General features: G+C 43.3%; 1 protein-coding gene across 3 annotated transcripts in view; it reads left to right on the plus strand.

Annotated features, from left to right (window-relative positions):
- Nucleotides 1-235: 235 nt before the first annotated feature.
- YPEL1 (yippee like 1) overlaps nucleotides 236-16677 on the plus strand; it is a 54188-nt gene continuing 37746 nt past the window's right edge. Inside the window, exons 1-3 of one of the 3 annotated variants that reach the window (XR_012895971.1) lie at nucleotides 236-607; nucleotides 7106-7616; nucleotides 13025-13062. Coding sequence is in view for 1 of the 3 variants with exons in the window: in XM_075898279.1 (XP_075754394.1) it covers nucleotides 7269-7385 (117 nt within the window). In the remaining 2 variants the exon portion in view is untranslated. The remainder of the gene's footprint in view (nucleotides 608-7105; nucleotides 7617-13024; nucleotides 13063-16677) is intronic. The other 2 variants (XR_012895972.1, XM_075898279.1) reach the window with 2 other exon arrangements.

A 16677-nucleotide genomic window follows, 5' to 3' on the forward strand; every position in this document is an offset into this window, starting at 1 on the left:
GCCGTAATTCTCATTGGACACCCCCCCCCCCCGTTCCATTCCCTCGCAACTCTAGGGAACCAGAGCACGTGCTCTTTCGTGTGCTGCTCTCTCGCTCAACAAAAGAGAGGGGGCGGCGGAGGTTTAGTCGTCGCGCACCGGAGTCTCGCGGTTTTCCGGGGAGGGGAGGGTCGGTTGGCTGGCTGGCTGGCGGAGCGTGCGCGCGTTCTGATTGGTCGCTGCCAACGTTCTTCGGAGACGGTTTAACTGTAGCAGCCCGCTAGCGCTCAGTGGGAGGAAAACAAAACAAAGGAGCGTAGCGGCGCGAGCTCCGAGATGCCTCAGCCGCCTCTCAGTCCCGAGGGGAGCAGACGCGGGCCCGGACCCCAGTTCCCCTTATGACCCTGGGCATTGCAGCCGCCGCGGGGAAGACGCCTGGGGAGAGGGAAGAACCCCCTCCTGGCGCACGCGGAGTCGGCCCCCGAGCAAAGCATGAGGGGCCGGTGCAACTAGACCCCAGCTAGCAACGACGGAAGCTACTTCTTGCCCGCGCCAAGCCAGCGCACTCCGGAGGGAGGGAAGGGGGCCACTGCTGCGCGGGGGTCCGGCCTGGGCAGCGGAGCCGGCGGTGAGTACCCAGCCCAGGCGCTCCCCCGCCTCAGTCCGTAGCTATCCGTTGGGTTTCCCCGCCGCATCTCGGCTTTCCGTATAGTCGAGGGGAGAGGAGGAACAGAGGCAACTTTCCGGGCGGGCCCGGACTCGACATGTAGCGCCTGGCGGTGACGGCGGAGCTGCCCCCAGTGGGTATATTGTGAGGCTTTGCCTCGCTGCGGAGCCACAGGGCGGCTGTAGCCCCCGGCCAGCGCGGTGCCCAGCTGGAGCAGGCTGACTCGGGCGAGCCCTGCTGCGTTGTTTGTGCACCGCGGGGGCGCCGCTGTGGTGCGCTCCGAGGCGGGCAGCAGCGCACACAGGCTGTAGGCTTCGCTGCTGGGGCCGTAGGTCGCTTGGTCGGACTGCAGAGCCCGGCTTGGGGATTCGAACCGTTTTACCCCGCCTCCAATTGCTGCTGCTGCATAACAGCACCGAAAAGCGGGCAGGCTCCTGCGGCTTTTGTGAAAAGTTACACTCTCCTGTACGCCTCTCAGATACTGTTGCAGACGAAAAGCAGCACTGTGGACACAGGCAGCTTTGCGCGCTGATACCGAGAAATAAAACACATTTGTAAAACGAGCTTGAAGAGGGGCCAGAAGAATAATCGCTTGTTAGTTTAAAACTTTCCCCGTAGGGAAATCAAAATCGATCTGTGGAGTTAACTTTCGGCTCGATGGTATTGCAGTTTATCTAGCCACTGGGTACTAAAAATCAAGAATGCGATTTAATAATTGTGATGAATTGGCCATGTGATTTTGCTTAAGCTGAACACGTGTAACAGGGTATCCGATTAAATTGTTTTTCTCTCGCGTTTCTTTAAGAAAGAAAAAAATTAATTTAATCGCAGTGAACGATATATGTACATTTTTTTTAAAAAAAATAACAAACCTGTCCTGGTTATTGGTGTCAGACAAACGCTCATCTCTCCCCTCCCTCTTTGTACGGAATGAATTAATAGGAAGGCCTCTTAAATAGTCAGGAGCTTTGAGTTAACGTTTCTAATTTATTTTATTCTTTACAATTTCTGGTGTGAACTTTGAGTTGATCTTATTAGTATTGGTGAGAGAACTGTCTAAACAGTTATTCAGCTGAATTAAGTACTAAGTTGTCAAGAAACCAATCTTGATTCACTAATATCTAAAGCTTCAGAGGAGTAGCCAAGTTAGTCTGTAACTAACTTATACTATATCCAATTTAGCTATGAATTTCTTTAAGTACTGAGATGTTGCTGATGTAACAGCCAAACTTAAACACATTTCAGAACAAGAATAGATTTGATCTTTGAAAACATGAAAGAGGAGTCAGTAGTTTACCCACAATTCTTTAGAGAAATGTCTGCAAAAATAAACTGTTAACATTTCTCATTGCTATTTTTATGCAAATGGCATATTTATGTAGTTGGTAAAAGTTTTAAATAGTTATGTCAGCTACTAACTTTTGTGTTAAGAAAGATTAAGATGTTCTGTTACATCTGAAATTTCAGTGCTAATGGTGGTTAGCCTGGTGGTGTATAATAGTACTGTCCTTAGACTGTATCTGTTTTAACATGCTTCCTTTCATTGTTTGTTTACACATCCGGGACCAAAGTAGGGATGTGGATTAGGATTGGTTGATAGTTGGCTACCAAATTTGGACATCCCATTCAGTGATGTCATGCTGCTAGATGGCGGCAGAACTGAAATTACATGATGAAATGTAGGAATTGTACATTCAGATTTAAATGCTAAGTTTCTTTAAGTAGTTAATGTGCTGTTTGTTTTAAGAACTGTAAACACTGCCAGCCTGCAAAAATGGATGGAAAAGAAGTATCAGTAGATAGTAAATACAAGGTGAAACAGAATTATCTTTAGAATTGCCCTCCCTCATGTATTTTTAAACTTACATTTAATGATTTTTGAATAATAAGAACCATTCTTTACTCTGAACATTTTTGCAGCTGGCCCTCATTTCTGTTGCCAGATAATTGTGTGGAGATGAAATATTAACCCATAAGCAGACATTTAAAGTATGTATGGATTCTCTTGAGATGGTTTGACTCCTAGATCTTGCCATGGTATCTGTATATGCTCAAATGTAAGCATAGTTTATGCATGGTTTCTAAGAGTTATAACTTTTTACATTACTAGGAGGAGGGCAAAATGAAGATTTTTGGTCCTGATTATAAATATAATTATCAGTAACCTAGGAAAAATAGCTAATGTTTGAAGTATTCTAAAGGCTTGTCCTTCCTGATTCAAATATGCAATAGTTTAAAAGATGGCTAGACTGTAATAAGAACGGCCATAGTGGGTCAGACCAATGGTCCATCCCAGTATCCTATCTTGGCCAATCCCAGGTGCCCTAGAGCAGTGGTCCCCAACGTCGTGCCCGTGGGCGCCATGGCGCCCACTGGGGCATTTATGTGCGCCCGCCGAAACATCTGGGCTGCCCCGGCGCACGGCACATGCATGGTGCCGGCCCCGGGTGCGTGCCGCATGGGCGGCCCCTGCCCCAGGCGCATGGTGCATGTACGGTGCCAGCCCAGGGCACATGGGCAGCGCCAGCCCACGGCACATGGTGCATGCACGGTGCCAGCCCAGGGCTCATGGGCAGCGCCAGCACAGGGCACATGGGCAGCACCTGCCCTGGGCACGCAGCACATGCACGGTGCTGGCCCTGGGCTCAGGGCGTGTGGGCGGCCCCACCCCCGGAACCGTCGCGTGTGAGCGGCCCCGTCCCCGGACGCCTGGCACGTGAGTGGCCCCGCCCCTGGGCGCTTGGCAGCCACGGAAGGTTGGGGACCACTGCCCTAGAGGGAGGAAACACAACAGGTAATCCTCACGTGATCTCTCCCTAGGCACCCATCTCCAAAAAAACAGAGGCTAGGGACACCATTCCTACCCATCCTGGCTAATAGCCATTGATGGACCTAACTTCCATGAATTTATCTAGCTCTTTTGGAACCCTGTTAAAGTCCTAGCTTTCACCACATCCTCTGGCAGACTTTTATTTGCAGACTTATGTTCATATATTATGCTTGTATGTTTATTCTATAATCTCTTGCTTGCTAATCAAGAAAAGAAATTAAGTATCCCAATGTGTTTTAGGATTGTATGATTTTTTTTTTTTTTTTTTTTTTTTTTTTTTTTTTGAGGAGCGCTTGGGGCCATGTTTTCTAACTTTCATAAGGAGTAATAGATACAATTTTATATTTTCTCCTTAATATTTAGTGGCTTTTTTTCTTTTTACAGCTGTGAAGTAGAGTGCTTTTCAACAGGGAAAAATACATTGAAGTCATGTGGTTTGTGCATCTTTGCCCCAGAGAAACAATTTCTATTTTAACTAGGAAGTAAAAGTCTTTGCTCAGAGGGTTTTTATTTAACTCTCCATGTTTTCCCAGTGTGATTCATATTTTGAAAACAAATTACAGTAAAATTCAGAACTTTCTTAAAATCAGTCTAGCTAATACCTCGAGGTCAGTGGTCCCCAACCTTTTGTGGCTGCTGGGCTTCCGGGGGAAGAGCTGCTCACGCACCGGGCTTCCAGGGGAGGGGCCACTCACGTGCCCTAAGCCCAGGGCCGGTACTGCGCATGTGCTGCACGCCTGGGGCAGGGGCCACCACGCATGTGCTACGTGCCAGGGAGGGGCCAGCCCAGATGTTTCGGTGGGTGCACATAAATGTCCCAGCGGGCGCCATGGCACCCGTGGGCACCGCATTGGGGACCACTGCTCTAGGTGCCTGTAACTGTTGTCAAATCAAGAATGAAATATTAGGTTAAAGGAGTGTGAGCTGGTAAAGTGCTTTTATGACAATCTTATAGACAGAATCTGTATTCCACCTAACATTGAGGTTCTGCGCTGCATAAATTTTTTTAATGGGGAAAACCAAAATGAACAGAAGCAAATGGCATTCTTCACTAATCGCATACTGAATGAGTGCCCCCAAACAGAATGGGAGGAACACTGTCTTGTACTAATTCATAAGAAAATAGTTCCTGCCTGGAAGGGCATAGCACCTAAAGGCTAAATTATTGGTTGAGAGGGGAAATTTCAGGCTATATCATCATAGTTTATATGCTTTTTTTACTTTGTGTTTGAATGAGGGAGAATGGATGGGGAAAATAGATCAACCACACTCTAGAGCAGTGTTTCCCAATTGATTCTCTGTAGAACCCTGGGATTCCGCGAAGCGAAAGCAAGGGTTCTGCGAAGAGCCAGCACTCCAGTGCCCCCTCTTAAAGAGATTCAACACTTTGGTCATCTGAAGAAGTGGGCTGTGCCCACGAAAGCTCATGATTCCATCTACATGTTTTGTTAGTCTGTACAGGATGAACTTAAAAAACAACAAATAGTCTGGTAGCACTTTAAAGACTAACTCGACTACCCCCCTGAAACTTTCTAGAGCAGTGTTTCCCAATTTTATTTGGCCACGGAACCACTAGGGCTGCCTTAAAAAACAAAACCAAAATACCCCGCCGTGGTTCTGTCTTTTTGAGAAGAGGTGGGAGAGTGCTGTCTCTTTGCAGAACCCTTGCTTTCACTTCATGGAACCACAGGGTTCCACAGAGCAGCAATTGGGAAACATTGGTTTAGGGTGATGCTTACCTGTTAACCTTTCACGTCCCTATTACCAATGAGATCCTTTCCATTCTACAATCCTCATCTTTTGCCATTCTTGTCCATCTTTAAAAACTCTTTTGAGAAACGGGCCTTATGTTCTTTTTATTCTCACTTTTCATAAAGCTCCTAAAAAGAACCAGAAAAATGAGCTCTTGCATTGGCTCTTTTATTTCAATACTTGTGTTATTCATCCACTGTACCAACCACCTAATGATTGGTGGCATAATAGGTAATCTTTTGTACAACATCACTGAATTAGTAGTTTCCTTGCTTGGATTGTTCAGTTGCTTTGAGCCACATAATATATTGTTATATTTTTGTTAACACATCTGTAACTTCGCTTTCCAAGGCAGAAGATAATTGAGAAGAGTAGCCTTCATTCTTTGTAGATTTATATAAAATGTTGTAGTGTATGAAGTATGGTATTTCCTTTAAGGAGATCTTAAGATCAAGAATATGTACAGCATTTTGATCATAAGAATTTTAGATATTAAGATTATTTTGGTAGAGGCAGGGAAAAATCTAATAGTTGAAAAGACTGACTAATCTTGGTGGACAAGAGATAATTTTATAGCTGGGGAATAATCTGATTTCAAAATTATACAAATTCTTGGTCAGGATTTAATTGCATGTATATATCACATTTGATTTAAGTCCAGTGCTTGTGAAATGCATAGGAAATTGAACACATAATGCCTGGGTCCTGAAGTTTATCTTGGATAGTATCAAGTGCAGGTTTCTTTCACTACTTTCATTTATTTTAGGGCAGGGGTCAGCAACCTTTTCAAACCAAAGAGCCAAACTACATCATAATTCAGAACCAGAATGCCCATTTACATGACTGAAAATATACATTATTATTAAGTGACAAAATTATTAAAAATAGCATAAATGAAACCGTGTACTCACAGACTTTATTAATGGGACTTCTGCTGCTGCATCTTTTTGCACTTTTCTTTGAAGTTTACATCATAACTGGTCAAATCCAGCTTCATGCATGCATTCAGGCGGTCTTCTGTCAGTGTTATGGTAGGGCCCTGGGAATGTGGGAGGTACAGGAGTCAGCGTTGGTGTATGAGGGGCTCAGGGCATGGGTTTGGGGTGTGTGGGAGGTGCAGGAGGTAGAGCAGGGTGCCACAAGTGGGAAATGGAGTATGTGGGGAGACCCCTGAGACCCGATAACCTTACTTGGCCAGGGTTGGACTGCTGCACCCGTACAGCAGAGGCTGGACAAGGGACTGGGCCAGAATCACCACCGCTGGATCATGGCCTCCTTTCCTACCTGGGCCAGAGAAGAAGGGGTGGGCCCTCCATTGCCTGCCCTTCCTGCAGCCAGATGAGGGCTGGACCACACAATCCACCTCATGGTTGAAGCTGGTCAAGCTACTGCAGGAAAAGTCACACTGCAGCCTTGGCCCTAGGTCTGGGAGCAGCCAGGCAGCCTCACGTGGCCCACCCTGGCCACAGCTCCAGGCCTGGGGAAGAGCTGAAGGTGGAACCAGGGCTGCATGGTAATTGGCTGGCTGGCTGCTCCTGAGGCAGGGTTGTGTAGAGGAGCCAGGGCTGTGCTGCAGTTGCTCCTGGGGCTGCATTCTGACCCTGGCCCCAGGAAAAGCCACGCAGCAGCCCAGCTCCGGCACCTGAGGCAGCCAAATATGCCAAAAGGGCCATATTTGGTGCCCTACTGAGCCATATTTTGCTTCTGAAGCATATGTTGCTTATACCTGTTCTAGTGACTACCAGAGCTGTTGAAAACCTAGTTCAGTCTTCATTTGAGTAATTTGCCTTCTAAGTTTTGAAATGCAAGAAACTAGATGAATGTACTTATAAGCTATTCCTGTCATCTAAAAAGTTGTCTTTTCTGTTTACCTGCAGATTGTGACTGTTTCTCTTGTGGCATCTGTGTGGAAAGTGCCACACACGCTCCAGAACAACAACGGCTTTTGCTTGCATTTTCCAGTGTTTTCTTTGTCAGCAAGTTCAGCAACATTGTAATTCAAGTGCCAGCCCTGAGCTGAGTGAGGAGCCACCGGCTGAGATGGTAAAAATGACAAAATCAAAAACATTCCAAGCTTACCTTCCAAACTGCCACCGAACCTACAGCTGTATCCACTGCAGAGCCCATCTAGCCAATCATGATGAATTGATTTCCAAGGCAAGTGATTTATTTAGAGACATCATATGGGTTTTTTTAACCAAAATTATTGCCACTGGGTCAGCACTTCAAATAAATGATATAAATCTGATGCATACTTCAAAGTATCTTCTCAACAGCTCTGTTTGTGGGGCATAAAAGCAGTGTATTGAGGAATGGATGTTTTCTGGAATCTTTATGTAAAGCTGTACCTTGGCAAAAAAACCCCACCCCACCTCACCCTAATAACAGGTAGGTGCTACTTTTTGAGATATGACTGATCTTTACTAGAGATATCAAAATGCATTTAAACATGTAACCATTGAAAACTTCAGCAATTACACTTGGGCTGCAGTTAGCTCCCCATGAGCTAGTGTGCATGGGAAGCTGGCTTCCCTGTGTGTACTGAGAGCCTGCCTGTAACTGTGAAGGTTAACCAATGAACTCAGGCTCATCAGTTGACCATGTACCTTGGTTCACTTTCACATCTCTAGCCTTTACCAATCAAGACTAGATGTGATAAGTTTGCTTAGAAAGGAAACTGTCTGATGGAAATATAGGGCTCAGGATTAGGAAATTATTCTTAATTAAATATATTCAAAAGATTCTCTAGTGTAGAGAGGTCATCAAATTAGCTGGTATTACACAATTCAGTGGATCAACATGGAATCCATCACTACATTTTCTAAGCCTTTCCTTCTCTCTCATTAGTACTGTGATCACCAACAGGTCGATCGCGATCAACTGGTTGATTGCGAGGCCTCAACCAGTCGATTGCGAGGCGTCCTGTCCACCCTGCCCCCATTTCTCTCCCACCCCGGAGAAGCCCCACTACCTACCTCAAGTGAAAATGGAGGTAGTGTAGGCTTCCCAGGGATGGACAGAAGTCCTGCAGCTTAGCGCCACTTCCGGCGATTCTGGAAGTAGCACTAGCTGCTCTGCCAGGTGTACTGTGGGAGGGAGCATCAGCTCCCTGCACCGCACAGGAGGGGTGAGTCAGCCCCGGGAGAGGCGCGCGTGGGGCTTCCCTGTGCTGGGTGGGTCGGCCTCGGGGCAGGCGCGCGGGGCTTCCCTGCACCGGGGGGGGTCGGCCCCGGGGCAGGCGTGTGCGCGCGGGAGGCTTTCCTGCCCTGGGGGGGTTGGCCCCAGGGCAGGCGCATGCTGATTTCCCTCGGGGGGAATCCTGGGAGGAGGCAGATGCAGGGGACTCTGTGCTTCCGCTCACACCCCACTCCCTAGCCACAAAACGCTGTCCCCCCTCCCCTTCCCGAACGTTGTCCCCAGCCACAAAAATCTGTCCCCACTCCCCAATCCCCACTCCCCTAACGCTGTCCCCACTCCCCTGTCCCTAGCCACAAAACTCTGTCCCCACTCCTCTGTCCCCACTCCCACTCCTCTGTTCCCAGCTACAGAGCTCTGTCCCTATTCCTGTCCCCACCGGCAGAAACCTGTCCCCACTGGCACTCTGTCCTATGCTGCAGAACCCTGTCCTCTGCCCTCCCAGTACCCTGTTCCCTCTTCCCTGCCCCCCCACCACAGAACTGTCCCCACAAAATGTATAATTATAAATGCTTCATTTTAGATTTAAATAGCATGAATAAAAAACATTTATTTCATAACTATAAACACGTGATTTTAATTTTATACATAATTTAAAAAAACTGTTTATCAGTGTGTAAGTAAGGGCTGGGGATAGCAAGTGATGGACAGGAGGAGAATAGAGAGGGCGGGGCTTCAAGGAAGAGGCAGGGCTTGAAGGAAGGGGCGGGGCAGTAGATCTTCGCCTGTTCTGAGATTTAAAAAGTGATCTTGGGTGTTAAAAGGTTGGAGACCACTGCATTAGTATATATCCTATATATACTTCAGACAGTTTTATGGCTGTTTATTGGGGGAAAGGATGGAACTTTCTTCACTAATAGTGTCTCTTCAAAGGTAGAGGGGTGGAACCTGAGAACATCCTTCCTGGGGCCATCTTTTATTTCTTTTCATTTTTCTCTTTCCTGCACGATCATCACCCTCTGTTGCTCATGCCTGCTGGTATCTATAGCAGCATTGAAGCAAATCTGCTTCCTTGAGCAATCTCAGGTAGTAAAGAAGCCATTCTTAAGGACTTTCATTGTTCTCTAGTCCTGTGCAGAGGTCTGGGGTGGGAAGGTGGTCCTTGAGCAACATACACCTAAATCTTTTGTGCTCCTCAGCTCCCTCCAGATCTCCTGGGAGCAGACGACAATTTGGGCTCCAAATACAAATGCTAGCAGTTTTTGCTGGATTATTGATTTTAGATATCCTCTTGCAGGCTTGTTCGTCTCCTCTTTTCCTTCTCCTGTTCTTCTTCTCTCCCTCCCCCACCCCCCCCACCCCAAAAAAGAAAGCATGAGTGATGTTCTGTGCTAATGCCCACAACAGGAGATGTGCATGATCAAATGCAAAACATTGAAACTGACTATATACAAAGAGCTGTCAAAAGCATAAGTTTATTAAACTCAGAAGAGATTCAAAGCCTATATTTTTAAAAGCTCTTTATTTCAGTAACTTTTAGTTTTAGTAATTGTAAATATTGCTTTTTAAAAAATTGTAGTAAAATACAGACAGCCATGTGACTCAAATTGACTGTGTAATGGGTTATTTGCTCACTACTCCAGTGTTTCTTGCAAGCCATGTTAAGAATTAGCTCTCTGCTGGCTCCCTGAATCTGGGACTCGCATCGCTCTCCTTCTTCCAGGAGACAGACAGTCCTCAGGCCTTCCATTTGACTTAGCAACAAACTACTTCCTCAGGTCTAGCCACTTTTTGCAGAGGCAAACAGTAGTCCATAGGAGCCACTCCTCATTGGCACAACTCCAGCTCACATCGACACCCAGGGACACTCTAGGGCAGCAGCCACACATTGAGTCTCCTTCAACCCCCGCCATCCGTTTCCCTGGGCTGCTTCCCATAGCCCTCATACCTTCTCTGCCACTGTATTAGGCTTTGAGCCAGTCAAGCTGGAGTTCCCTCTGACTTTCCTGACCCTACCCAGCATGGATGTATCCAAAGTACTTCTCTTGGTAGGCAGTCTTTCTTGCTTGACATCTAGGGAGACACTCCCGTTTGCTGTTCTGAGCAGCCTTTCTTATGTGGCTCTCTCTAGTCCTCATTGACTGCTTTAACAAGTCTTCCCTCATTGGCTATCTTAGTAAGACTTCTTCCCATTGGTGAGCATTCCTTGCAACCACTCTGAGGGTTGCTTTAATCTCCCCCTCTCCCAAATACCTGTGTGGGGTAGTCATTTTTCAACACACATTGGATGGGAGGGGGATAATAAGAACTGCCTTTTCTTCAACGCTATTATAAATTTCAGAGACATGACTTCATTATTCAGCACACTGTAAGTGGAAAGGTAGATCTGAATAACAAGGAGAAGGAATGTTATCCATATCTATGGAGTTACTGGTAATTATATTTCATACTAAACAGAGGAGGAACATGATAAGCTTTACCAGCAAAAAAGAAAATGGAGTACTGAACTTTCAAGAAAAAATAAGATCCACCACAATCGAACACATCCAGTAATCTAAATGGGATGTAACAAGCTTTTCATTTTGACAGTATTAAGGTTTACCACAATTTCCAGATGGGCAAATTGGGTTTTGAAAGAGGTCTTGATAATCAGGGCTTGACAATTAATGTAATTGTCATCTGCATGCGCAGCGTGAGGTTTCATACAGCTGGCGATCAGGGCTCGCTGCTGCTTGTCGAGCCCTGTTGATGATAATATCCTTTGAAAATATGATCCTGTTGGATAAGAGAAACATACTACAACTTTCAGTTGTCTAGAAAAGATTAAAAACCTGACACCTTAAAACTTTGAAGCGGGGTTTTTGAGTGTATGGAGATTTAAAAAAAATAATTCTAAGTCCTGTGTGTTCAAATATATTTGTCCTAAGCAATGTACTGTAGCCAGGAATAATTCAGATAAAAGGCATTGTTTAATAAAGATTTTGTATTCTCCAGTGAAGATTTCTTATTAAAAAAAAAAAAAAAAAGATACCAATCTACCAATATTTTAAAATTTAGTGAGTTCTCAAAATCAGAATTATGGCCAGCATTCTCTGAAATCTGTTTCTCCTGCCTTTTTTATTATTATTATTATTTTATGGTACAGACTGTTGATGTATGTTGTGTCTCAGATCTAGCAATGCATTAAATGTGAGGTGTATTTTTGCTTGTAAATAAAAATGTACTTGACTTTTTTACTGCTTTCTGACATACTGTACAGTTATAGTAAGTAAGTGAAAGGGAAAATGTTCAATTATTTAAATGTGTGTGCGAGAGAGATACTTGGCACAGATAAACATATTGTGTGAACACTTCTACTTTGTGGGCCGGGAGGGGGAGAGCTTTCAGCCCATTCATTCCCAGTATTGAATGTTGTGACCTGTTAGCATCTATGGCTCAGTCCACCCACAGGTAAAATGAAGAGTACACTTCTAACTTAAAAAAATACTGTATCTGTACTCTTAGCATGGAAGGTTAAAACTCCATTTTAAAACAGACCATTCACATGCTTGAATCGTATGTTTAGGCACTGAATTTAGATTTCTAAACAAGCATTATTGATAATTGTAACTTCTCATTCATGCAAACTGTCCCTCCTGGATCTGCCCTCCAATGGAGTGCCCTCTTAAAATGTATATTAATTGAAATAATGGCAACATATATATCTGGTATGTCTGGCAAAAATGGAGATATTTAAAACAAAACAGTTATTTGAAATAATAAAAGGCAACAGGGTAACACTACACTCCAGAGGCAGTTGGTATGCATTTGCAATCTGAAGCTAAAATATTTTACTTTGAATAGAATTGCAATAAATAAATATGCTGTTTCCAGTTAGGAGAGCACAACTAAAATGATGTATCCCTTCATTTTACTGTCAGCAGTTCTGCCAGTCATCTCTGGGCAGTATTTTCCTGCCTGTTGGGGTAGAACTTTCTGTATATTCCTCCGTCCTCCCTGCATCCCTGGGCAACATTTCAATAGAATAATACTTTAAAAAAATCAGCAAGGCATTAGTAACTACTTATAGAAACAATTTGAGCATGACCTTTTTGTGCATTTTGACAGGGAGGAGTTTGTAAGCTGTTTTGGTAATGAGTCCTTTTACTATACTCTGGCTCTTGGAAACACACAAACAAGGACAACTGCAGAGTCAAAGAAGTCTAAGATGGCTAGCATGTGGGTTTCAGTTGGCCTCTTCACAGGTTATGCAAACCTCTTCCATTTAGAAAGAAGAATACCTATCTTCAGCGAAACCACAAAACTGTCTTTACTCCAAATCTGATGGATATGTGAAGACCCGATAGATAAGCTCTCTTGACAGGCAACCCCCAGTACCTCACAACACAGAGGACTCGAATTACAAGAGAGTTTGCTAACCATATTATTAGTAATCTAGAAACCAGAAGGCTTTAGCTGTTTGCTTAACTAAGTACTTACATAAATTGAGACCATCTTTAATAAAATTAAGTAGTCTTCCTCCCTACAGTCTATGAATTAGCTACATTTTACTTTAAAATCCAAATGAAATTAGATATTAATGAATAGTAGAGCAGACTTGCTGCTGGTTTCTTCATTCTAATCTTTCTTTTGTATTATCCTCCCTGCCCCTATTCTCTTAGGTGCATAGGAACATGGGGAATCCAGAATTCTAAAAGTGGTGAGAAATCTTAATCTGTCTTTTCCTCTGTAAAGAAGATGGGTGGTAATTTTTACTGATTTTTGGGTCCAAGTGTAGTCTCAGAATGGTCTGTTTTGAGGAGAAGATAGGTGGCTTTTTTTTAAGTGTGCTTGTGCGCATGATAATAGTTAATCCTGGCCTTTCAGAATAGAACGTATGTTTTTCCATTGTTATGGCCTAGAACATTTTTCTTGCCCCATTTTTCTTTATTTTTTTAAAGCAGTACATACAACACTTTTTATCTTTAAAGACTGGTGGCTGGAGAAATAGTGAAATGGTGATGTCCCAAGAATTAAGAGCGAAAGTTCTTTAAAAGATGGGAAGAGATTTCTTTTTTTAGTGTAATTTAAATTTTGAAATGTGTTAATTCCCATTAAAATTCAGTTTCTAGTCTGAGCTAATTTTATAGCATGCAAAACTTTGGTGAAAACCTAAATGAGCCTTTTGGTAAACATGTCTCACTATTAAATGGAGATCGTACACATAGCTCAGATTTTCCTTTCAGCCATTATGACAAACAAATTACACAATCTACCTGGAAAACAAGTTGCTAAAGGTTTTCAAGCAGTTTTCCAGTCACTTCAGTAGGAAGACAAGTGACTAATTGGAAGCCAAAGACAGCCCAGTCTGTATCTGTAAGAACTGGGCTACCTAATTAAACCTGCCTGGTGAGTTGAATTGCATTAGACCAGGAGTGGCCAACCAGTCAGAGACGAAGAGCCAAAATAACTGTGGATAGAGTGCAAAGAGCCACGTATTTTTATATTTATTTTTATATATCTATATATAGATAGATATAGTACACAAAAATGTAGTGATAAAAATAACATTACAGGACATTTTGGACAAAAACCAATAGAAAAGTCTCTAGTCACTTAAAAATTCATGGCTAGTCCATAGATCTTCAGAGAACTTGACAAGGAACAAACATCAAATAAAAAAAAACACTCTTTAAAAATACAGTAATATTCTCACACTAAAAATAAGCATTGCCACCAAGTATTTTAAATTTAACACTACTGCCCTATTATGTCATGTAAGGTTTTTTTTAATTAAACTGAACTGAGATGTAAATTAGCATAATTTGAAGTGCCTGTTTCACTCCAGCTTTTGACTCTTTTGTATGGTTTCCTCTTTTTTCCCCCTCTCCCGCCTGGAATTTAAATATGACGTCTGTGTTGGCTGCCTTATTCTGCATCCAAGAAGTCTTTGAATTTAAGGTGCTTCAGCCCCCTCCCCTGCTCTAACTCAATGCCCTCTCCCTCCCGCAGAGCCAGGCATCCCAGCCCCACTACTCTAACCCAATATGCCTCCTCTCCCCCAGAATCAGGCACCCCCCAGTCCCTCCTCACTCTAACCTAATGCCTGGGTCTCACCGGAGCCACCACTGCTGCCATAGCCATTCCCTTCTCCCTCCAGGCGCTGGGGCAGATGAATAGAGCGGCCAGCCATGAGCAGTCCAGGCGCATGGCTCCAAACTAGCAAGAGCTGCATTTCTTTGAGCAAAGAACTGCATGCAGCTCGAGAGTCGCAGGTTGGCCAACTCTGTATTAGACTAACATTGGATGTGAAAGCTTTTGTTAATGTTTTGAACTGATTAATGCTCCAAGAATTAAGTTTCTCAAATCTCCAATTTCCTCTTTTGCCTTTGTAAAACACGTTGATCTTTGAGTATAAAAATAAGAAATTTTGTGGGGTCATACTATTTGGAACTTCACACATTCACAAACAAAAATAAGAAGGCTCAACAGAAGCATGAAGAGGTACAAATTCCTGGTGAAAATTTGAGACAAGATAGGTGAGGAAATATGTTTTACTGGACCAACTTTGGGGGAAAAAAAGCATTCAAGCTTAAACAAAGCTATTCTAGTCTTGGAAACATACTAAGACTGTTACACCTCAGTGCAAGGTAAGACATTGTTTATTGTAAGTAGCACATATTCCAAGGGACTGTTCAAGGTGAAGTGGCCTGTTAATATTCCTCTTGTTGTTCTATAGTCTGTTTCCCTTATCTGCATTCGTTCATAATACTAGCAGACACTCACTGTTCCCTTGAGCAAAAATCGCAGAAAACATCTCTGATATCTTTTCTTTTAGCTGGGATTATTGATACATTTCCTGGAGGAACCTTCTTATTGATGGAAAGAACAGGGACTGAAGGGATCTACAAGACCATATCTTAGAGCATCAATTTAGTCTTTTATAATGCATCTGAGAGGGATCACTATGAAGCTATAGATAATTTCTTGAACTTTTGATAAACTCTTGCTATTATAGAACAGGTCATCTATTTACTCTCTTGGAAATATGTAAGAGGAAATATTCTGAAAAGGTCTGTTGCAAGGATCATTAGTTCAACTATAGCATTCCTAAAGGGTGAGGAAGCTCATTGAAAGAGATATCCAGAAGATAATTGCCTATGTCCTTGAAATCAATAATTCCTGGTTGTTTTTATGAGCAATCATTATGATAAAACCCTATATTGATAATATCCATTCACGTAGAAAAATGGATATGTTTATCCTGTAAGGAACATTTGTCCCGAACTCTTTAAGATATTTAGACTCCTAACTTATGTTGCAATAAATGGGAGTTAATACCCTAAATACCTTATAGCATTTAAGTTTTCTAATTAAATAGGGAGAAATGGGCTATGTCTAGACTAGCATGATTTTCCACAAATGCTTTTAACGGAAAAGTTTTCCATTAAAAGCATTTGCGGAAAAGCGCGTCTAGATTGGCACGGAGGCTTTTCTGCAAAAAAGCTCCAATCGCCATTTTCACTATCGGGGCTTTTTTGCGCAAAACAAATCTGAGCTGTCTACACTGGCCCTTTTGCATAAAAGCTTTGCGCAAAAGGACTTTTGCCCGAACGGGAGCAGCATAGTATTTCCGCCAGAAGCACTGATTTCAGACGGTAGGAAGTCAGTGTTCTTGCGGAAATTCAAGCGGCCAGTGTAGACAGCTGGGAAGTTTTTCTGCAAAAGCAGCTGCTATTTATTGCACAGCCATAGAGTCCTGCAAATCCATGGCTATCTGCATCTGTGGTCTATAATGGCAGTACATATGGAAGGGAAGACCAACATAGTAGCAGACTAATTAAGAAGGAGGACTATAATGTAACGTAAGTATCTCAGCACACCACTGATAAATCTGGTAGTAATGCAGTAGGAGAAATCTTAGGTGGACTTATTTGAATCAAAAGAAATGTCACATTTTCATAAGGACAAGTTATCACCTGAAAAGGTCATGACAACTTAGTACTTCATCAGAACCTGATCTTTCTCAAGATGACTGCATGGTTGTTGAAACAGAGTGGAGAAAAAGCAAGATTATTTTGATTTGCATAATAGTTTTCTATAAACAAAGCCATTGTCTGTCTACTATGCCAGAATATAGTAGAATTTGGAAGTTTTGTTTTTCTGCAATGAAAACAAGCCTGGTTGCTGTCAGATCAGTTATCAAGCTGATAATTTTATATGAAGAATTCAAAGGGGGCCTCGGTACTGGTTCTGTTAAAAGTTCACTGGTTGAATGTTGGTCTTGAACGTACAAGGAAAACAAAGTTGAGCAAAGATCCCCATGTGAAGCATT

Source organism: Pelodiscus sinensis, chromosome 15 (assembly GCF_049634645.1).
Source record: "Pelodiscus sinensis isolate JC-2024 chromosome 15, ASM4963464v1, whole genome shotgun sequence".
Taxonomy (NCBI): domain Eukaryota; kingdom Metazoa; phylum Chordata; order Testudines; family Trionychidae; genus Pelodiscus; species Pelodiscus sinensis.